The sequence below is a fragment of the Mesitornis unicolor genome, unplaced genomic scaffold (genome assembly GCF_000695765.1).
Source record: "Mesitornis unicolor isolate BGI_N332 unplaced genomic scaffold, ASM69576v1 scaffold28335, whole genome shotgun sequence".
In the NCBI taxonomy this organism is placed as follows: domain Eukaryota; kingdom Metazoa; phylum Chordata; class Aves; order Mesitornithiformes; family Mesitornithidae; genus Mesitornis; species Mesitornis unicolor.
The window spans coordinates 1-23,288 of NW_010183918.1; the positions used below are offsets into that span (position 1 = coordinate 1).

The 23,288-nt window shown below is 40.8% G+C and overlaps 2 protein-coding genes across 2 annotated transcripts in view; one reads left to right on the plus strand and one right to left on the minus strand.

Annotated features, from left to right (window-relative positions):
* Window positions 1-277: 277 nt before the first annotated feature.
* On the plus strand, window positions 278-20,607 carry FAM208A (family with sequence similarity 208, member A; the record flags this gene model as incomplete). The annotated part of the gene is made up of 17 exons (XM_010184308.1): window positions 278-405; window positions 1,097-1,128; window positions 1,818-1,923; window positions 2,324-2,427; window positions 2,540-2,643; window positions 2,871-2,943; window positions 3,054-3,128; window positions 4,773-5,489; window positions 7,222-7,664; window positions 10,639-10,783; window positions 15,612-16,558; window positions 17,263-17,385; window positions 17,940-18,099; window positions 18,726-18,834; window positions 18,992-19,170; window positions 19,251-19,406; window positions 20,048-20,607. Coding segments are annotated over 17 exons (4,161 nt in total), but the record flags the coding sequence as incomplete, so codon positions are not given.
* A 150-nt stretch (window positions 20,608-20,757) lies between these two features.
* Window positions 20,758-23,288, minus strand: part of CCDC66 (coiled-coil domain containing 66) — a 25,213-nt gene continuing 22,682 nt past the window's right edge. The window contains exons 18-19 of the mRNA XM_010184309.1: window positions 22,027-22,264; window positions 20,758-20,795 (exon numbers count right to left, since the gene is read on the minus strand). Of these exons, the coding sequence (XP_010182611.1) occupies window positions 20,758-20,795; window positions 22,027-22,264 (276 nt within the window). The remainder of the gene's footprint in view (window positions 20,796-22,026; window positions 22,265-23,288) is intronic.

Genomic DNA, 23,288 nt, shown 5'->3' on the forward strand with positions numbered 1-23,288 from the left:
CCCCCTTCTCTCCCCCTTCTAATGGGCTGTTGGTTAGAGGAACATAAATGTGATTTATTGTAGTAACTTAGACTTGTTTTATATACTGGTTCATATTTAGCATAATGGGTTTCAAACAAACTCCCTTTGTTTAAGTAATTAATCATGAGCTGTGTTTCGTAAGCTGTTCCGTGAAACAGAGTACACCTTTCAGTAAAGAAAGGTCATGGATTGTTGGTGTGTTTGCAGAACAGTTTACCAGACTGCTAATGTCACACTGTGTTTGCTTCTTTTGTAGTACTATTTCTATGAATATGGCTTTGATGAGATAAGGCGAAGACCAAGACATGTTTGTCCTTACGCTGTGGTTTCGTTTACTTACAAAGATGAAATGGTTCAAGTACCGAAATTCTTCCCTCCGTCAAGGTAAGCTAGGAGATGAGTTTTGGAAAGACTGTGCAGGATGAAGAGTTCATAGCTCCTGGCAGCAGATTAGAACTGATGTAGATGAACAGTGTGGAAATGAATGGATGTGTCACAGGGACTTGGCATAATGAAAACTTCCAATGCAAAGCAAGAGGTGACAGAACTGGATTTCTGCAGCAGGCTGGCCCCTGGAGGAAGCACTTCTGGTGCTCCTTTTACCTGCTCACCTTCTGCCGAGCTTGAATCCCTGCATGAAGTGTTTGGGTTTGGGTTTTTGTGTGCGTGGTTTGGGTTGTTTGTTTTTTTTTTTAACTGAGGAAATTCACAGACTTAAAAATGTTCACAGAGTTATCTTGCTTGGTGTTCTGAAAAGATGTTCAGTACACTTTTTCACTGAACTCTTCTCTGGTGTTGTCTTACTGCTTGTGGAGAGAGTATCTAAATGGGTAGTGGATTACAGGTACGGTATAATACCTGTGCTGACCAGGAGACATCCTTACGTGGGAATTTACTGTGTAGTGCTAAAAGTACTTACCAGGATATCTAAAATAGCACAAGGTGCTGCAGCAGGGATAGCTTGAGGTTAGAGTTGTCAGTGTTGCTATTTTGTTAGACTGATAAAACATCCTTAATGTCAAATGTAGTAGCCAGAAGCTTCTGTCTCAACCTTGACACTGTCTTTTTTTGTTAGATCCAACAACTTCCACACAGACAGAAGTACAGGTAAGAATAAATTTAAATTTTATTGCTTTTACGATACAGACAGGGAAGGTTTTGGACTCTTTTCCTCATGTAGTTTTGTCTTTAAGGGTAATGCTTAGTTATGCAGACTGCATACCTGAGTTCTATCGTGTACCAGCACTGACTGCAGGTGTCCCTTGCTGATACTGGATGACCAAACAGACACCTTAATGTGTATCTTCTTGTACCAGAACTGATCCAAATCAAAACTCTTCCCCCCACCACCCCTTTCCACTTAAAGCATAGTAAGGACTTACCTTCTGTTCCTGAATCTGCTGTTCAGTGGCACTTCAAATAATATGATCCTCTGTCCTGCTTTTCCTTTGGACTTCATTCAAGCAAAATATTGTATGTATGAAAGTGGTTGACAGGTAAGGTCAGGAAAGAGGATATCGTTCCACAGATGCTGGCATCAAGAGCATGCTTAAATACACAGGTACAGGTGACATACCAACCTCCCTTGCTCTGCTCAGCAGGTCAAAACAAGATAGGATTGTAATCACCCTTTCTGTTACCTTTTCAGTTGTTATTTAACATATTATTACTCTTCTGGTATGAGTATGAATTTTTCCCTAAACTGCTTTTGGAGATTCAGCAGCCTCTTTACTGCCATCTCCTTTCAGTCCCACCTAGCAAGTGGTTTCACTTGGACTCTTTCTGTCTTAATTTAGATAAATCTAACTACACATTATGGAGGGGACAGCTTTGGAATAAAGGCAAACTTCTGTGCCATGTTTCCTTGAAATCAGCAGCACGTCCTTTCCTTCCGTGCAAGCTGTGAGTATTACCATTTAAAGAATAAGTGTGAAATACTGCTGTGTTAAAACTCTTTCTAGTAGAGACTGGTGAGTTTTGGATGTATTCAGATGAAAATCTGAAAATAAACGTTGACTGAGTGCTCTAAATGTGTCGTGACTCTTGTGTCCAGAGCTGCACACAACTCTGTCAGCATCTTTGTTTCTTTGGTTTGGATTTGTTAGGGTTGGTTTTTTTTTCCTTTTGAAATGACACACACTCCTTGACAGGAGTAAATATCACTGGCTCAGGAGATAGTCCAAGGAACTGATTTTTAAGAACACGTAGTTGATAGTTCTTGGTCAATGAAGGTAGGACTATGGAGGAGGGAAAAAAGAGGTCTTTATTTTGTTTTCTCCCTCCCTTCACCCTTTGTCTCCAGTCCAGAGAAGCTTGAGGTTGAAAATGTTGTAAGCATTGATCAATTGAAGAAAAAAGTTTCACCAGCATTGTTCTATAAAGAAACTTACCTAGGAGCAAAAGAAGGTAAGAAGTTCTAGCTTAATTTTCTTAAAATCCATAATTTAAAAAAGTTTTCTGAATTACAATTTTGTTTGTGTTTTTCTTACGTTTTCTTTCTACCCTTGTATCACATCAGTGTTGAAGAATGGCATGTACTGTAGCCTTTATGAAGTTGTGGAGAAGTCCCGTTCTGGTAGTCACTTGGAGGGTTTACTTCAAAAACTAGAGAGAGAGAAACTTGTGAGTGCAACAGATTTGACTATTCCTGTTTTCAAAAATAATTTTACTAACTAGTAATTGAGGCGTACTACAAGATCATGACCTTGCTGGAATTCCTTAGGTGGCATATTTTAAAATACTGTATCAGGACACTTTACCCATGATGGAATTTAGCTTAAGACAGTAAGAGCATTTGTAGTGAGCAAATGTCTTTGCTGGAAATGTGTTACTTTCTTGCTTCAAAACAGGTTCTTGTGAAACCACTTCTGGACAGAGGATTTCTTTTTCTTCTTTCTCCTTGGCAAATGATGTCCCCTTATGGTATGCATACTTAGTTGGTTTTGTCTTGGTTTAGGGTGTTGGGTTTTTGGGTACTTTTTAAGCATAGTGGTCGTCTTCTTTTCAAATGATTTTATTGTCTTGTGTTCTAGACCACCAAACGGGACGGTCCCGCATGCTCCATGCATTGTTTCTGTTTCCAGAACCTAGAGGTATAATGAGCTCAAGTAAGTTTGTTCAGTATTGAGAGTATTTTGTACGTGCTTATTTAAATGTAGTTTATATTCTGTCGAAGACTTTGTAGTGTTACAGCCTGTCAGCACAAACTAGCAATCACAGTTTGTATTGGTTATGGTGATGGTGTTCCAAATGTGTTTGTTGCTTTGCTGTTACCACACTTTTGTTTATTCATATTTTAGAAAATAAAACTGTGTTCAAATTCCTCGATTGTATTCTAGTAGAACGGAGCATCACTATTCTGAGGCCTGTGGTTTAGTAACAGCATTGCACTTCAGAGGCTTGAAGGTTTTCTTTGACCATCAAAGCATTAAGGACAAAACATCTGAAAGTCTTTAAAGTAGTCAAAGAAGTTAAAAGTAGTTAAAAACCTGTAGCTTTGGGGTTTGGTTGTTTTTCTTTGCATCGGGATATGCACCATAAACTGAGTAAATGAGCAAAGAAAGTATTGATGCAACCAGGTAATAAAAGATGACTGAAAGGACTTGGCTTTAGTAGCACTTTAATGCTTTGGGATGAGACTTCAAAGTTAATCTCTTACAGCTGAAATTTGCAGTAAGGTGCTGCAGCAGAATGCAGGCCTTTTTGACCTGCTGCAAGTTACAGGTGGTACTGTCAAAACCAGCTCTTTCCAGGCATTTCACTCTTACAGAGAAGTTCTTGTCCTAAGTCTTTGGCAGCTTCCTGGATTCTCACCTCAATTTTTCTTATTTTAATAAGCACCTTACATTTTTCTTATTTAAGTAACAATTGTGAAAATTCAATCAGTTATAGATTGGGTAAGAGGAAATATAATATAATATATGACACTTAAAGTGTGTGCGTGCCAGTTCCTTAAGAATACTCCAGGTCTTGCTGCTGTGGCATTTCAAAGATGTGTGAGCTCCAATTTCCATCAGACACAAGGTTAATCCCTGGTTTGAGTCTTTGGAGGTGCTTAAATGGTTGAATGAAGAAAAGTTCAGTCTGTGATTGGAAGGGGGAAAGATTGTGAGTAAATAAATAAAATAAAAGAAGGAAACTTTAGTTTTGTTGAGCTGCTGTGTCAAGGATGTGGTAGGAGGACCTAACAGCTTCCCAGGGCAGGGAAATCTGCTCGTGGGACATGCTCCTGTTGCATGTCTTTAATTCAGTGAGTTGCTTTGCTTTGCAAGGGGATGGGAAAAACTAGGTTTCTGCTGGGTTACGAAGCTGAATCATTTTATAAGGGTCGAGTGAGCTTAAAAGCAGCACAAGGAATGCATCGGGATAGCAGAGGGAGGAGTAACGTTTTCCCTGTCTCCTGCAGGGAGCTGTTAGGCTGCTTCTTCGTAAACCTCAGTAAACCTTTGAAGTGACCTTCTAGAAGGGTCTGTAAAGTGGTTTAAATTGGAAATGGTGTGTATCTAGGACACAGGTTACTGCAAAAGTATGAAAATGAGCAGTTCACTATCGCTGTGAGTTGACTTTTAAGTAGACTTTAAAGCTGATTACTTAAAAAAAAATCTTTTTCCTGGTTTTGGGGTCATTTCTCCAGTCATTCCAAACTGTGTTTCACCAAATATGTATAATACAGAATATTGCTAATTAGTCATCATTGATTTATAGCTCTATGATTTGATTTTAATTGTGAATTCCCTTTTCTCCTATAGCAGCACAAAAAAGTGTTCCATTTGGAACACAGAAAAATTCAACTACCGTGGTGTTGCACGAAAATCGGGAAATCATTCCAGAATTCACAAAGTTTATTCAGTCTCTACATTTTGCTTTAATCCAGTCTCGTAAAGACACTACTGCAGATTTCAGTGCTGTTGTGGAAAAGTATATAAATGAGTATTTGAAAAGATGCTTTAGTGGCTCTGGAAAATATAGAGAATTTGTATTATATCGGTATGAATCACGGTTGGATGACAAAAAATTTCTTTACCCTGCTCCAAAAAATAAATCTCATATTGACAGCTCCTTGCAAAACTATATTTTTGGTTGTGAGGCATATCAACTACCTGTTTCTAGAGCTAAGGAACTGATGGAGGGAAATCGGAAACCTCAACAGTTCAGTCCCATCTCAGATTATGAAGCCACAGGAGACGACTCTGATTTTGCAAATGCAAAAAGCGGGAAAAGAATCCGTGCAAAATACGAAGCCACCGCTGCCAAGCGCAAACCGCCTCATTCTGGAGATTACGATCCCGATAGACTCAAAGAACTTATTAACTTAATCCAGTGCAGGAAAAAGAACGTAGGTGGAGATTCTGATTCCGAAGACCTTAGAATGAAAAGTGGTCTGAAAAGGAAGCTGGAAAAGCACTCTGAAAATTTGCGGAAATACCTAAAAACGAGTGAATCTTCAGAGAATAGTTGTCAGTATGAAGGTAAGGAAGTCTTTGCTTAGAGTTCTTCTTTAAACAGTGTAATTAAAGCATTCTTAACACTTAATCACTTTAGACTGACTGTTTTTTGCATGCTGTGGATATTTCAATGCATGGCAGTTCACATAAACGTTGGCCTGAGGTCTGTCAATAGAAATGCAATTCATTTTTCTGTAGGTTGCCTCTTTGTGGCAGACGAGTTGCAGGACTTATGAAGGCTGCATTTGCTGTGCCTCTTTGGAAAGAGGGCAGACTTCCAAAGAGCTGCCTTAGCTGTGGAGCTGTCCAGAGACTTGCTAATACAGGGTACTGAGCAGCCTCGATACCATAATGTCTTTTGCAGAGTTTGACTTTGGGCATTGCTGGAATTCTTGATGGCTCCAAAACCTTAAATAATACCTAATAAATTTAGATTGAAGGGGAGAATTAAACTTCTAAGCATGAGCATAGTTAAATTTTGAAATAGTCAGTAATAGTGATAAGTCAGCGTAGTGGGATAAAGGAAACAAACTTAATTATTTTACACATGGAATAGCTACATCCAAACCTCAGATGATTATCACAGATATTATCTGATACTGAAGATCTGCCAAAAAACCACATTTTCCCCTTTTGATTTCTGTTTCCTTGACCCTTTTCTGAAGGCAGTGATACAGGCCCCCTTCAGAAGGGGGGAAATCGGGTAGAGAAGGATGACACAAAAAAGGGGGGGAGTTACATCAGGCACCACTCATTCTCATGTGTATGTGAACCGCTTTGGGAGATGAAGTGGCTGATCTTTAGGAATAAGTTTTTCTTTTTTTTGAGGGACAAAAGATACTGGCACGTGTGGGTAGAGGAGATGGAGGGCAGGCTGCGTGCTAGATCTTGGGATACCTCTTTGGAAGTCTGAACCTTCAGGGTCTCTGTACGTGGATTGTTAATGTAAGATAGGTGAATGCATTTCTACCTGGCTGTAATCAGAACAGTATCTGTTTAAAGCAAAACTTTGGCTTAACTCCTTCAGTGATGCCCAAACAGCAATATCTAGTTTTGGCTTGAATTCCATGCCTTTACATAAACCTAAAAGTAATTTGTTTGCCTTGCAAAAACTCTTACCTCAAATATTGTGACTTACTAAACATGATTAGGTTTTCATGTCTGATAAATGAGTTAGGGGTTCATCAGATAATCACAGTAGTTTCTTGGCCTGTTTCTTTGAAAGAAGAATAAATACCTATGAGAGTTATTCATCCAGGGGGTTGAAAAGAAGAAGAATAACCCTGTTCTAAGGCTATGTTTAGTACAAATAGGCATGGTAAAGTTTTAGGCTTATACTTGGTGCTCACAAGTTATCTCAGATACTCATCAGCTTCTGGAGCAACGGTGTAGGGTGGAGACAAGTAAATATTTTTCTCAAACTAATCTTTCTCTCAACAAGAGATGGAGAATTCCATGAGGTTTCCATAGAATACATCGATCAAAGTATGTGACATCTATTAAAACACAGAATAGTATGGTATTGAGTGACCTAAAAAATGTAATTATTTATACGGGGAGCTTTAGGAACTGCCCTTTTATCAACCTGCTTAAAAACTTAACTTGTTAAGAAATTAAATGTATGTGTACTGTATAAATTGATGCTAAAGTCTGAGACTGTGGGTACGTGGTAGGTGTTTGGGTGGGGCTCTGGTTTTGCTTTTATTTTAAAACTTAGTAATGGATTACTTTTCCCCTCCGGCCCCCGCACTCTAAGGGGGCAGAACCTTGGATTCGCCACACACTGTTTTCTCGGTTAATACTGGTCTTGGTGGACAGGACACTGACTTGAGGCAGCAAGATGTATCCAACCCTGCTGTTACTGACACTCATGGCCTCATTAAACTACTTCTAGAAACACTAGCTAGTGCAGGACGCTTGGATTCATCGTTGGCACGGTCTGTAAATCAAGCTTTAGGATTAAGCACTGATGAAATTGAAGAGGATATGAGACAAAAATATGAATATGAATCCATTCCAGCACAGGACAAAGATGATGGTGAGCTTCCTAATGCTGCTCAGGCTGAAAATGTGAACTTTAAGGACCCACAAAGCCCAGTGATACTGGAAACTGAGGTGGCGTGTTTACCCTACCCTGTTGATGTTGATCTGCGGCTTTCAGCTAATGAAGCAGGCCCTGAACACGTGCTACATATACAAGTAAGTGAAACTGCCACGTAGGTAGATGGTGATAATAAATGTACTGCTGTCATAAATATTGTGAGACTGAATGAAGAATGTAAATCTAATGTTGTACATCAGTAAACATAGGTAAGCACTAACTTTTCTGTGAAGCTTTTCTGTTCAGTATGAGTGTATGTGGAAGTTTTTTTAACTGTAAGATGTGTGTTCCTGGTTCTTTATGTCTACTCTTTCAGGAATTCTTAATTTAATTACATTACAGAAAGATGGAAAGCAACTCTGTCTCAGTCTTCCTCAGTAGCTTTTCAGCAAGTGTGATACGCTGCTGCTGGAGCAGTAGGCAGCAGAATTTCCGTCATCCTGGTGCTGAGTGCTCTTCAGGGTGTTTTTTCATTTTTGCTGAGGCCAAAGCCTTGCAGTTGTCTTTTATGTCTTGTAAAAAAAAGATACTCTAATCTGGATCTCACCTTGCTTGTAGTGGTTTTTTAGCAATCTGTGAAGTTGTTGCACGGGATAGGTACCGTGTTACTGTAACAGCTTGCGTAGTGCCTTTCATCTCCTCCTCCTTCAGGGGTGACGCTTGGTCTGGCGAGGGTGTTTGAGGTTTGCTGAACCTGAAACAGAAGAAGAGATTTGAGAGTTCTTCATCATAGCTATTGCCTAGCTGGTACTCTTCCTAAAAATAAGTTTTATAACAGCAGTTGCTGTTCTGTATGGATTCTCTCCCAACAAGGAATGCAGGGCAGGCCATTAATAATTGTGTCCTACTTACTAGAGCCTTATAGAGCTGATAGGTGGTTTGGATATGATGGCTTGTTATGATTTTGAAATTCCATCTCGGGCACAGAAACAGGCATTTTTATGACCAGCCTCCTCCTAGATCTAAGTTGAGACAATCTCCTTCAAAGCTTATGCACCCAGACTTCTTCCCTCTTCTCCCCACAAATGCAAAGCAAAAATAAATGTATCAGTCGTAGGACTGTTCTTACCGAACAGGTTGGCAAAACTGAGTCACTTGTCTTTGGAAGCCAGTTGTATTTTATGGGTTCTGGACTGGTTTGTTACAAACGATTGAAAACCCTCAATGGGAGCAGCTCACCTCAGCTGACTCTGTGTGTGAGTGACCTTTTCTGGTGACAATACCTCAGGGTCTAGACAGCAGGGTGGCAAAGGCACACAGAGCTTTCGGAAAACTCCATGAAAGAGTCTGGTGCAATAAACACCTGAAGAAAAGTACAGAGACTCATGTCTACAGAGCCATTGTACTGTCTGCTCTTTTTTATACGGGTCTGAATCATGGGTCATCTGCCGCCACCACCTGCGACTCCTTGAGCACTTCCATCAGCACTGCCTCTGTACAATCCCAAACATCCACTGGGCTGACTGCGTGACTGATGTCACTGTCCTTGAGCAGGCAGGGTCACCAGTATTGAGGCCATGCTGCTGAGGACGCAGCTGCGCTGGGCAGGGCACGTCTCCAGGATGGAGGATCACTGCCTCCCTAAGATCATGCTCTATGGTGAACTTGCCGCCGGCTGCCGTGACAGAGGAGCCCCAAAGAGGAGACGCAAGGACTCCCTGAAACACTACCTCGGTTTTGGCCATATTGACTGCCATCATGGAGACGTGGAGACACCATTCATGACGCTGCTGCCCCTCTGAGAGCGCACGTAGAATCAGTCTTGAGGAGAAAAGACAACGCAGAAAGAACGACACCTTGCCAGTACCGCCTAAGGAGACTTTCCACTGTGCCCTCTGCAACCGGACTTGCCTATCCCACATCGGCCTTTTCAGCCGTCAGCGTGTTTGCAGCAAGCGTGGGTAGTGCCCTTCCCTTATCTTCCTTCGTGAAGCCTAGCCACAATGGGGACCTGAGGGTGAATAAAGTGATTCTTACTGCTTTACAATCATACGGCGTATGTTTGCTCTAATTGTGGCTACTGCTCCAGTTTTGGGAACTGATTTTTGTCCAGCCAAAAGGAGTATTCTCTCTTGCTTAATAGCAGCAGGCATTTTACAGGGCAGGAAAACGACCTTCACTTGTGTGCCCAAGTGAGGATCCTGCAATTCTAATCCTTTATCTTTCAGTCCTGTACTGTGGAAAAGAGGATGGGCTTGTTTCTGTCCCTCTAGCAGTGTCTGAGAGAGACAGTGTTAACAAATGTGCATAGTGGAAGGTCTTAAATGCTCTGTGGATATTAAAAAAAAGAAATGGGGAATTGGCTTTATTTAGTTTGTGTGAACAAACTTGAAAAATTCTGAGCACTCAAACACAAGCCTCACTGTCTTTACGTGCTCTCTTGATGCAGTGGTGGCTTACTTTTCATGACAGCATAAAACTGGCAGAACACTTTCAGAAGAAGGCTCTTGTACTCGGGGTTCAGAGTGCCCCAGCTGTGTGCTCGATCACATTACTCTGCAGAGCGGTTGTTCTATGATCTCTGTTACTGATGCTGCTACACAAAGCCCAGTTTCTAAGACCTGGAGCAGGAAAGAGTTTGCCCTACCTGTAATCTCCGTGCTGGTTTGCTTCTAATGATCTGGAATGTGAGACAAAATTGGATTATTTGAAGATTTGACACTAGTTACAGGCAGTTCCTCAGTAACGTGAACATCTCGCGGCTTTAGCCAGCTGCCAAGACAACAGCCTGAAAAAGACCGAGGATGGTTTTCCTAATTTTTTGCCCCTCTTTGCCTCCTTTCCTCCTTGTCCTGCCCAGCTTCTGTACTCTAAGGCATGTGCTCACGACTGTCTTATTTACTTAATGATGGGTCAGCAGCAAAGACATCTGTCTCAGCTGTTATCAAACAGGTAAAAGAAATATTGAAGTACTTCATGTAAACACTTCCAAGTTTGCCTTGCCTTGACTGACAGCAAAATTGCCAGTATGCTGGTGAGCTCAGGTGTGTTCATAGTGTCAGCTGTTCACAATGTGAAACCTTAATCACTACCAAAAAAAAGTTTCAGCTGAGAATTTGCATTGTTTTTTAGGAAGCAAGCACTGGAAGTGTAAGTAGTTTTGAAGACTACAGTCTCTGTCCTAGTACACCTACAGAACAAGTTTATCGCAGGCAACATTCCAACCCTAATAATACGGGAGAAGTTGGAATGCACTGGAAGCTTATTCCTATTACAGGTAAGATACTTTTAACTCTTATGTTGCTACAAATAGTGAGTACAAATAGAACCCATTCTTGGCTCATACGTTGGTATACAAGCATTTATATATATTTATATATATGATCTCCTATGCAAATGTTTCTGATACTTGATTAATACAGAAATCTTCTGGATGAAAACAGATACTGCTGGAGAATATTGCTTTGGGTGCATCCTGATATAATTTAGAAATGTGAATGCCTGAGTACTTCGTGGTGAGGTACATAACTGTTTTGAATTCAGACTCTGAATGTCCTAGGTTCTAGTGAAAGTTGTGATGGGTGGGTAATTGCAACTAATCATCCCGAGAAGTCATGACAAATGTGTTCTCTGTGTAAAACACAGTCTGCTTCTTACCATATCAATCTTCTCTACTAGAAGTGCTCCAGAGTCTTTGTCCTTATCTAAACATTTACATCTTGAATAATCTTAGAGGAGAAGCTTCTTGTTCTACTTCTTGATGAGGCAACAGTGTCAAGTCTTAGGAGAGCATAAAAGCATGGATTGGGACTGTGTGGAAGCTGGGCAGTAGGAATACTCCAGAGCTCTAAATTCAGGGCTACAAATCAAGTTGTCTTATCACAGAATCCAGATAGAATTTAACTGCATCATCTGAGTAAAAACCTTCCGATTGTGTTCCAGGAATGCTGGAAATGTCTCTTGGACACTTCTGATACCCACCCAGTTGTGTAAGAAGAGCCACAAGGATGGTGAGGGCTCTGGAGAACAAGCCTTATGAGGAACGGCTGAGGGAACTGGGGTTGTTTAGCCTGGAGAAGAGAAGGCTGAGGGGAGACCTCATCACCACCTACAACTGCCTCAAGGGAGGTTGTAGAGAGGTGGGTGCTGGGCTCTTCTCCCAGGTGATGGGGGATAGAACAAGGGGAAACGGCACCAAGCTGTGCCAAGGGAGGTTCAGGTTAGAGATAAGGAGGAAGTTCTTTACTGAGAGGGTCGTCAGAAGCTGGAACAGGCTGCCCAGGGAGGTGGTGGAGTCACCATCCCTGGATGTGTTTAAGGAGTGGGTAGACGAGGTACTTAGGGATATGGTTTAGTGGGTAGACAGGAGCGGTTGGATGTGATGATCTCAGAGGTGTTTTCCAACTGAGCGATTCTGTGATTCTGTGTAGTTCAGCAGCTCTTTTTTGGTTGGCTGAGAAGGGAGAGGGGCAGGGGAAACGGGCTTCCCTTCAGTGTTCATAGGCCTTTCAATGAAATGATGGTAGGTCTGGATAACGCTTTCAGCACCTTCTTTAAGGGCCAAACATAAAAAAAACCTGTTTTGATATTTTACTACGTTACATAGTATGGAGAGTGTGAAGTTGTTTGGATAGGATGTGATTTCTTTTACTCCTGGAGGAAATAGCCACTGTGCATATAGATGAGGATATGATTACTGGGATAACAAATGTATTATTAAGCATCTAAAAACTGTAATACGTCCTAGATGCCGCATGTGGAAGTTCTTGCGAGGGTTTGGCAGTTGACTGATGTGTTGCACAGTCACCTGTGAGACTACAAATCTTACTGGAAAAAAAAAAAGTCCCTGAAGTCTTTTGAGAGGGAGAAGTGCTGTTCTCTAGGGATTGAAGAGATTGTCTGGAGCACCACTGGATTTCTTGAGCTCCTACAAGGTCAGTTCCTCAAACTGGCTCTTACTGCATTATTGGCTAGCTCTGCGGTATGATCGTGGAAAAGGTACTGTAGAAATACCAAGAAACTCTGCAAGTGCCAACTGCTGCCCTGCTCCAGGAAGGGCAGGAAGAGTTCAAGAGGATCAGCTGTGAAAACATGGAGATAAGCGAACAGATGAGAGGAGTGGGTGGGACAGTTTGCATTTGTCATCATGGCCTGAACTGCTGAGCAGCTCGCATTCTTGCCTCGTGTTGAATTTTCTTCAGGAAATTGGATCAGTAATACGCTGCTCAGCAGGTGGACTCACTTCACTGAAGTACATCCAGAAGGCTGTAGGACAGTCAAAAGAGCCTTTAATGTACTGGGCCACTGGCACTTGAATTTTACTGGGCATATCTTCCTGTTTAGCATCTTCTAGAGGGCTTTGAATTTTTGTTTTGGGGAAATACGATCACTTCAGTAATACAATTTAAAGGAAGCTTTGCTCGTTTCTGAAACTGATTGCTTTCGAAATCGAATGGCTTCTCTGTTTCTCTCATGTTTGTAGCAAGGTAGCTATAGAAAGGACTTCAGGGACATCAGTCTTTCTTTTCCATCTCTGCACAATTGCAGGAAGGCAAATTAGCAGTCTGGTTTTTCATTTTAAACAAAAATGTTTTCCTTTTGATACAGGGATCATGTTCAGCTAAGCTTTAAAAACCTAACTTCATAGTTTGTGACTCGAGGAGCAGGGAGCTGTCTTGCTTCTTCCCTGACATCAGAAAGTGCTGGAGGAGACAGTTGTTTGTAGGTCCTCAACTCATCTGGGCTCTACTGCTGTATTGTAGGGTTGCTCATTTCTTCATGAGTATGCGATGTGAACTTCTAAGTTCAGTAAACTAAGCAAACCTGAATCTTATTTGAAAGCTAACCTGGGCATGTGTGTGTGTTAAGAAACCCATCCTAACTTGGGCTTGGTCTGAATTTGAGACAACTCTTTGGCTTCAGACATTAAGCTCATAAGTGGTGTTTGTTCTTGCTTTATTCTTCCTCTCTTTTAAGAGAAGACAGTATGTTAATAGACACTTGTAAAAGTGGTGGTTCTGATGACGTTCGTCTTGACTAGGACGAGGCAGAACATTGTAGGCTTCCAGTTTTAAAATCTACCCAAGAATCCTCTTCTGGAGTCACTGTGGAAGGACCTCTTTTAAGCAGTGACAAATTTTACTCTTAATCTGCGAGGATAACTCCTTCAGCAGCTCTCAAACAGCTGCTCTTCCTAGGGATGTTTTGAGGCAGTTCTCTCTTTGGTTTCTTTGACGTATCCACTTACAAGGTGTTACCAACAAAGGGTATGTTTGAAATCAGAAATCATACTCAGTAGTTGTTGAGGTGTTTGTTTACTTAGTTGGGTTTTGCTCCTTGCTCTTGCATTTATTTTTTGTGAGGACTTGTGACCCAAAGATCACAAAGGTCTCATCTATGAAGGATGCCACCTTCAGAGAATTCCGTTTAAATAACGGTAACTTGAGTTTAAATAATCCTTTTATTTTTTTAATCCTGTTTTTTACACATTAGAAAATATTTTGGATTTATATTCATATTCAACAGTATCTCTTTCTGTTTAAATTCTGTTTATTGTAATAAAAACCTTTAGTAAAACCAAAGGCATTTGCTTTTTTAAAAAACGAAGATTCTTTCTGGAGAACATCAAATAACCCTTGACAAATAACCTAATCAGTTCTCAATCACGTATAGCTTGGGAGCATTTTTCCCAATATAACTGTTACAGAAACTTGCCATCGATTCAGGATGGGTGGGTTGTGTACTTTATCAGCAGTTTTACCCGTGTTGGGGGTGCAGACAGGAGAGCCACAGAACTAAATTTCATTGTTAAAAATTGGTGTGCAGCTGATGAGCTGTATTAAAACGTGACAAGTTACAAAAGTAGCCCCAGATTTAGAGCCACGGTGTAGCTTTCAATCTTACTGGGACTTGCTTGTAGTACAGTGTTTCTTGATTACAATAGTGATGTAGCTTAAGTGTTGAGCAGGTCAAGAAGAATGAGATGTGTGACATATTTTAAGTGCATTGTATCTCAAATGAGCCTAAACTAAGTTGCTCATTAACATTATGATTTGGTACTGAGTTCTTCAAGGTCTTGTAAAATTAACACGCTGTCACCGTGAAGAAGGGATCCCATTAGTGGCAGATGATTTTCCTTTTAGATCTGGATGGACGTGATCAAATTAGGAACTGAATATGACTTTTTTTACCTGGCTACAAAACCCCCTGCATTCCAAAAGAACACTAACTTTCAGAAACACTGTCTATGCTATTTTGGTTATTGCTTCTGTTCTAGAAATCTGGTTTTCTGCTTACAACTGTATTGGCTTTAACAATAACACACCACTTTAAAAGAAAAACAAAAACAAAGCAAACAAAGAAAACCTCCTTTGAAGTACTTACGGAACAGATACATACTGAAACACTTGTGTGCATCTGAAATATTTGTGTGTATATTGTTAATGGCAACAAAGCCTTAACTTTGGTTTAAAACCAAACAAAACGATAGTTCTGAATGTGGGTGCTGAAGACACAGAGTGCTGCAGGAATGAACTGAGGTTTGGATTACAACAGGCTTTCCGAATTCCTTGCAGCATAACTGATTCTGTGTAGCAATAATTCCTGCAAGGCTTATGTCCTACCTTTTCAAGCAAAAAAACTTCTATTCTCAATTGCCGAAGCAGACATCCAGCTTGTAATTTGCAGTTTAGCTCCACAAGGTAGTGTGTAGCTGAAATAAGCCTTTTGAGTCTGAGGATTATAACCTAGTAGAAAATAAAAATACATTTGAATAATTAGTCACCCTGCTTGATTTCTAATTTGACTTTTTTTGTTAGTTAAGGCAGTTCCTGTTGTGCTTAATCAGATGCTATCTCTGGGAAGGTTACTTGTGTTCTGCTTTTCTGAGCAAGCTTTAACTTTATTGCTGTGCCACGTTAGCCTCTGTGACATTTGCTGTGCTCCTGTACCTCAGCAGACAGTAGCACTTGGGTCTCTGCATTTAAGTTGGTTGGAGGGGGAGGCACAACAGTAATGCTGTTTTTAAAACTGTTTTGAGGTGTTGGTGTGTCAGTTGCGTATGGCTTTCGAACACGAGATGATGATGATTAACTCTTCCTACATAGGTCTGAAATCACCAGAGGAGCCGCTGGTGAATTTACCGCCAAAGGATGCACTTCCTAATGACCCCCGGGTAATAAATAGACAGAGAAGTTCTGATTATCAGTTTCCATACTCTCCATTTTCAGACACACAAAAGGGGACAGCAGAAGATGGACTTTATACAAGACAAGTGGAGAAACTTGAAGATCAGTGTGGGCTGGCAGATCAGCCTTTTACAACTAAGCATTCCATTAGTGCAATAATAGAGACTACACTACTAGAAGAATATAATCTCTTTGCAAGAAAGATTCAGGAAATTTTGCAGCAAAAGAATATTGCTTACGTTAGTGGTATGTCCACATCAGTCTTCTCTGCCCCAGAGAGGATAATGAGACTTTCTGAATACATATGTTTACAGGCATCGGAGATTTCTGTCCAGGAATACATAAAGACACTGAGTGAAAAGTTGAATAGTGTCATTTTGTCCTCTTCGTGTGTGAAGCACACTCCACCAATTCATTCTAGTCCTGAATTGGCAGAAGCGGTCGGTAGCGCTGCGCTGAACCCTGCGCCCGACGCGTTACCTGTCTGCAGGGACTCTGACGCCGCGCTGTTATCAGAGCCACTGTGTAATAACGCGGTGGAAGATCTGGATTCTAATGAGCAGCACTCATCAGGCTTACCCTTAGTGAAGGAGGAAGCAGATCATGTGTTAAATGTTCCAGCAGAGGACGCGTTGACAGCTGATCAGACCTCTTCCAGCGGTGATCTGATGGAGCCAGCAGAAAAGACACAGAAATCCCCGGAGAACGTAAACATTTCTATCCAACCAGCCTTTTCTGATTTCATAAGCCAGTTAAAACCTGAAGTATTTAACAGCTTGGTTGAAATTATTAAAGATGTACAGAAAAACACTGTGAAATTTTATATTCATGAAGAAGAGGAAAGCATTCTCTGCAAAGAAATCAAGGTAAGTATGGTCCAGTTCAACCTCTCTAGTGTTAAAATAGTGCCTTTCAAATCAGAATATACAAAACTGGACTTGCAAACATAAGGTAGTCTGAAATTAGTTTCAGAGAAGGTTGAGTTGTGAAAGTAGGCAGTCCTGTTCCTGTCTGAGCTTCTGAGGTGGTCTCACTCACGTTTAGCTTTTACGTCAGTCTTTTTCTTAGAGCTGGAAAGCAGCACAGGCTGTAGTTTGGTTCTTTCTGAAGACACTGCTGTGCTTATGGACAAGAGATAACAAGGGCAAAAATGTGACAGCTTGCTGTTTTAGAAAGAACACATGGAAAGTTGACGTGTGTGGTTTTGGTTTTTTCCCTTCCCCTCTGGTTCATAGTGCAGGTGACTTTTGGGGATTACTGTTCTTTTGTAATGAAATGTATAAGATGAAAGTGAAATAATAAACACTTCTGGCTTTACTTGCAGTGTCTGGCCGTGCTGACAGATGGTCAGTTGGCCATCTCTGTGGGATTCTGTAGGAATGACTGACTTGCTGAAACAGCCTATTTCTGTGTTGCTACATCCTTCCAATTAATGCATCGGAAAGACAGGGAAACCAGTCTGAGATTAATTAGAACAGGAAACTTGCTTAGGGTGGTCATTACGTGGGGATTGTTCTGGCTGAACTGCCTGTTCACTCCTTCTTCACATCTTCTCTTTCTGTGGTGTCAGGAGTACCTCACAAAGCTCGGTAACACAGAGTGCCATCCAGAACAGTTCCTGAAAAGAAGAGCCGCTTTAGACAAACTGTTGATCATCATCCAGAATGAAGACATTGCCAACCTCATCCATAAGGTATTTCACACAGTAATGTGCACTAGAGAAAGCTCCTATTAAACAGAGGCAGACGAGCTCGTTTTGAGCAAGGTTACTTTCTCATAACAGCACAGTTAAATGATGTCCTGTGTTCAGTTTCTGTTGGAAGAAACAAAACCCCAGTCTTGTTACATCAGATACCCGTAGCTTCTTCACCTCCACGTGTGTGCTAATGTGTATTTATTTGTGGTAGTTGTAAAGTTGTACAGAGACCTGAGTAGTTCTGCCTCTAGCTCTGTGGTGCTGCTATGGCAAGTGGAGGCAGCTGCTACGTTACCTTGGGTGTTCCTGACAGCTGTGGTTTATGAGCCTGTGCTGGGCGGACAGTGAAGTTATCCAAAGTGCTTAACTTCCACTGCCCCATTCCTGTCATACTTTTGAGGGTGCCTCCCCAGGCAAGAATAAAAAAAGTACTTCTTTGAAAGTATGTTATGAAGTTTGACATTTTGCATTAGTAGCAACGTTCTGTAGTTCCTTTTTATTTTTTGTATGATCTTTGGTATACATCTCTGACTTGTAACATTTTTAAACAGATACCTGGCTTAGTAACTTTGAAGAGGTTTTCTTGCGTCAGCTTTGCGGGTGTCGATAGTTTGGATGATGTGAAAAATCACACGTACAACGAATTGTTTGTGTCTGGTGGTTTTGTTGTGTCAGATGAATCTGTCCTTAATCCAGAGTCTATCACTATAGGTAAGTGTGACGCTTTCTGAAGCTTTAAAACACAGACAAAAAATGCCTAACAAACAAATAAAGCCTAACATGAGAGAGATGCCACAGTCATTGCAGTTGTCTAATTCTTGTGAGGTTTTTTTTGAGAACTTGAGCTAATTCAGTCTCTTTCTTACCTGAGTGACTTCTCAGGAGAGCGTGTTTCTGGGGAACACGTGACCTTGGTGATCTCATCTCTGAGTGTGTTTACGTTGTGTAGTTACGGATATGGGACCTTTTGTTCCTTACTACTCAGTCCACAGATACGCTAGAGAAAAACTTGAGAAAGTACCTTCTGTCACTTCTTTCCTTTCACGAAGTTACCGGTTTTTTAAACAGATATTTTAGCAAGGCAGGTCACGTATGACTAAATCCAGCTTTTATGTAAGCAGATTCCACTGTTGGGCATCTGACCTACAAAAAAGCAGCTCAGTTTTGGAATATTGTTGTTGGCTGATCTGCTAGGAAGAAAACCTGCAGTGCTAGGTTAATGCTCGTAGTTGTGTGACTGCTTTGATGAAAACAAAGCAGCTTTACGTATACGTTGAAGCAGTATTTTCAGTTTGCATACCACAAAATTTAACTTGTGTTCAATATCTCCAAAACAGATAAACTAAAAGAGTTCTTAAAGTTTCTGGAGGATCTCAATACCCCAGATGGGAAATGGCAGTGGAAAATCCACTGCAAAATACAAAAAAAACTTAAAGAGCTGGGGAGGTAAGTAGTGCTCTTCACATACCAGAGGTTGAAATGCTTCAGCTTTCATTAAGCTCTCCACAGTCCTGTTAAGTAGAACTCATCTCTGTCTTTTGACTTGATTTAAGGTCACTCTAAGTATTACCTTTCTAACAGTGCGCTTTTTCCTGATTTATAGAATGAATGCTAATGCCCTGAGTCTGCTGACCCTTCTGAACACCTATCAGAAGAAGCACTTGGTTGAGATTCTGTCTTACCATAACTGCGATTCTCAAACTCGGAATGCTCCAGAGTTAGACTGTCTCATTAGGCTTCAGGCTCAAAACATACAGCAGAGACACGTTGTCTTCTTAACAGGTAAACCCAAAATTTATCAGTATTTCTCTCCCTCTTCTAGGTGCTAAATACTAATACAAAATGTCCTTTTATGAATTTAGAAAAGAGTCTGAAAACACTTTCAAATTACATTGATAATGGAATAGTGGTTGCTACTGTTGATGACTTCATGCAGAATTTTAAGTGTCTTGTTGGATATCACAACTCGGTCACTGAAAACAGCCTCCCTCCCTTGGATGCTCACGAAAGACAATCAGGTAATAGTGCACACCCTTATACTGTGTTTAGCTAACGAGGGGGGTGGGGTGGAGGGCCCTGAACTGCTGTGCTTTACTCTTGTAAGTGAACGCTACAGATGGCCAGGAAAACCCAACTCTCAAGCTACTCTTTTTCTGTTTTAAATGATGGGGGGAAAGCAGCTAGGATGGAGCATCAAAGGAAGCCTTAAATACAGAATTATAGGCTAACGTGGTATTGAAGAAAGTAGATGTGTGCCCAAGTGGTGTAACTCAGTTTTCAGGAAAAGGATAAACTTAACGATAGCTTTTAGAAACCGTAACAAAAGGGCTGAGATACCAGTAATTGTACTCCTTTAATTGTTCACCTACTGTATAACTTTAGATGCTGTTTTGACATTTACCCCTTTGGAGCTGGGAGTTGGGATTTCCCAACACTAAACATGAACACAATGCGCAGAAGCTTTTAGCATCGGAATAACTGGACACTCACAGAGGGTTAAGTGTGTATGTTGAGTAAGTGAACAAGAGTGGCAGAAGACCAAGACTTGAGTGATATTGGACTCACAGACCTGAAGCGTAACACTCTGTGAGTAGTGTATAGCTTTTCTAACGTAAGTTTGTATTTCAATAGAATAGGACTTTCTCTTTTTTTAATGTAGTTCTTGTAGAAAATGAGGAAAAGGATGAGGAGGACATGTCTCTGGATTCAGGGGATGAAACTTCACAAATAGAAATCTGCAATGATGCCTCTAAGTATGAGAGTCACTTGGAAGCTTTGCAGACAGAGACCAAGGGCTCACATGGAGCAAAAGCAAGCTGCTTCTCAGTTCGTGAGTTATCTCCTGAAGCACCAATTGGCTTGATGGAAAAGACTTCTAAAATTGACTTGGAAGAGATACAGCCAATTACTCCAGTTTCTACAACGTGTTCTGCTGAAGGAGAGAACCACAATTTGGCTGAACAAACTCCTTTCAGTAACTTCCAAGTTTATAGTAGACAATTAAACATGTCCCATCAGTTCAGTCACTTTAATGTGCTCACTCATCAGACTTTTCTGGGAACACCATACCCCATTTCTTCTGCAAACCAGAACCAAGAAGGGGGCAGTTATTTTCTGTCTGCTTACAGCCAGGGCATGGATACAGAAAAGTTGTCATCATCTCCTGGTGGCTGGGATGTAAATTGTGATTCTTCCAGGCCATATTCGAAACAGAAATAAACTCCTAAGTCTTTTTTTTGGGTTTTTTTTTGTTTTGTTTTTTTTTTATAAGTTGCTGTGGACTTTTCTGTTTGTAAGATGGTGGATTAATAATTTCTATTTTATTCTGGAACAAAATGTTTCTTGTCCTTTATCTCAAATGTTCTTGTTTTACTTAAATCCTGATGGCCTGTATTTGTTGGAAGCATCTAAAAATTTAAATAAATAAATATATTTTTTAACATTTATTGTACTTGAATTACCTTGTTTTGTTGGCACTTTTAAGTTTCTACATTTGTATTTTGACCTGTAACTGGGCTTCAGGTTGAGGTCTGTTTTAATGTAAAACTGAATGTTTGCCTAAGATATGTGAAACAGCCAGGTTTTTTTAATCTGTAAGAGTATCCAAATCACTTTTCTTTACATAAATATCAGAACTTATGTATTTATTTGACATTTGACACAGATTTTGTACGAATGTTTTTACATAGGCGGTGTGGTTATTTTGATGACGATATACTGGATTTTTGCTAAATACCTCAGAGTAATAAAGGGTGCAGTTCCATTACAAAAATAAACTTAATGCACAAGGGAATTGCCAACACATTGCCTTGTCTGTGGTTTTTGTGGTGTTTTCGAAGTACATGACAAACATACCCAAACTTCATTTCATGAAAAGCAATTGTATTTGTGTCTGCTTTTGATACTCCAGGCTGACTGAAGCACCATGAGTGTGATCTTACCACTTTTACCTTGCAATGACTGTACCAGCTCTGACTCTGGTAGCTCAGGTTGCAGTAGAAAAGCCTCAGTCCTTGCACAACAATTAGTGGTGCTTTCCTCTTTGTTTAGTTTTTCAACTAGCATAGTAAGTACAGAGTTTTCTGTTTATTAATCTTATTTTCTGCCAGTGATTCTCTTTGGTTGGCTCACTTCGTACAGCATCTTCTGACGTGGCTTCTGGAAAACAGCAGCTGCCAGTAAACAGCTACTCCTGTTGTTACATTGCTGGGCTTGCAGCTACTTGGACTCTTCACTCGTCTGTTTACTGCTCTCGTCTTCACGTTGTCCAAAGTTGTATGTATGAGTTGTTTTCCTCTTTGTGGTTTGACTTTAGTGCTTTTCTCTAGGAAGTGCGGTTCACTACCACAGGACTAACCTCACAAAATTAGTAGGTACAAATACTGGTTATAAAAAGGTAGCTTTAAAAAAGCAAACCAACAAACCCTGTAGTCTTTTTCCTAAAGTTGAATGTCTTTCCTTCTATGGACAGTTGTTTATGTTTTTGGATTAAGAATATGGCAGCACTAGACGAGTGTAGCAGTTGTCATCTTCCTACTAAACATGGCAAATAAATAATCTTTTTCTAAAGAAAAGAGCTCAGTTGTATCAATAACCTTAATGGATTTTGCAAAGAACAGCACCACTGTAGATTCCCACCTCCTGCAGGACCCGATGGCACACAGCCGAGCAGTGCACCGTTGTTCCCTTGGCTGCTGCTGCAAGACACGGTCAGTGCAGGTTGTGTCTGACAACGGTTGCTGCTGGGAGGTATCTCAGGGTGGAGGTCCTGTGGTGTTACCACCTGCTGGCACAGAACAACTACCACGAGTTCAGGTTTCTGCAGAAACCTAGAAGAGAAACAGTTTTTGCCCCAGATTTTCTTCTCTTTTGAAGACTAAAAGCAAAGCCAAAATAAACATTTAGTTCTGAATGGAAGCACTGAACACTGCTCTGTCCAGACCTTGTTTATAAGAAGTTTTCCTTAAACTGAGTTCTGCTGCCTTGGGCCCGGTTCACTATAACATTAAGTGTTGCTATCCTGTTTTAACTGGGGGGGAGGTTCAGTCAGCATTTCTGTGATCTTAAAAGCTGCAGTTACTTCAGTTAATAGACACTGTCTAAGCCTAAAAGCTGTCTGAGTAGTTAAGTAGAAGCAATTTCATGTAGTTAACAATGAAGTCTACCTAAGCCATTCAGCCTTAATCTTTATCAAAATACATACAGAGTTCTACAAAAAAAAATAACATTTTTATACAGCGTTTTGGTGGTTTAGAGTAAATGGACATATTTCATGTAGCACAGAGACCGTTCTAAACAGACACACTGTCATTAGTCTAATGTATCTTCAATATGTAAACAGAATCACAGAATGAGCTTTACAGCTCCTCCAGTCCAACCCCTGCAGTAGCAGGGACGATGTTCCCAGATCAGGTTGCTCGCAGCCCCACCAAGCCTGACCTTGAACATCTCCAGGGACGGGGCTTCCACCACCTCTCTGGGCAACCTGTGCCAGTGATCGACCACCCTCATAGTGAAGAGCTTTTTCCTAATGTCCAACCTAAATCTACCCTTTTCTAGTTTAAGACCATTACCCCTCATCCTATCGCTCCATGCCCCAGTGAACAGCTCTTCCCCAGATTTCTGCTAGGCTCCTTTCAGGTACTGAAAGGTTTCTATAAGGTTCCCCCTGGAGCCTTCTCTTTTCCAGGCTGAGCAACCCCCAACTCTGTCAGCCTGTCTTCATAGGAGAGGTGCTCCAGCCCTTGATCATCTTTGTGGCCCTCTGTATTCTATCAAAATTCACATAATAATTTCATTAAAAAAGAGATGATTAATGATCAGTTACAGTAGAAAACTTCGTGTTAAGAATTCAGAACATTAATCTGTACCTCTCAAAATGGTGAAACAAAGTTCTCTTC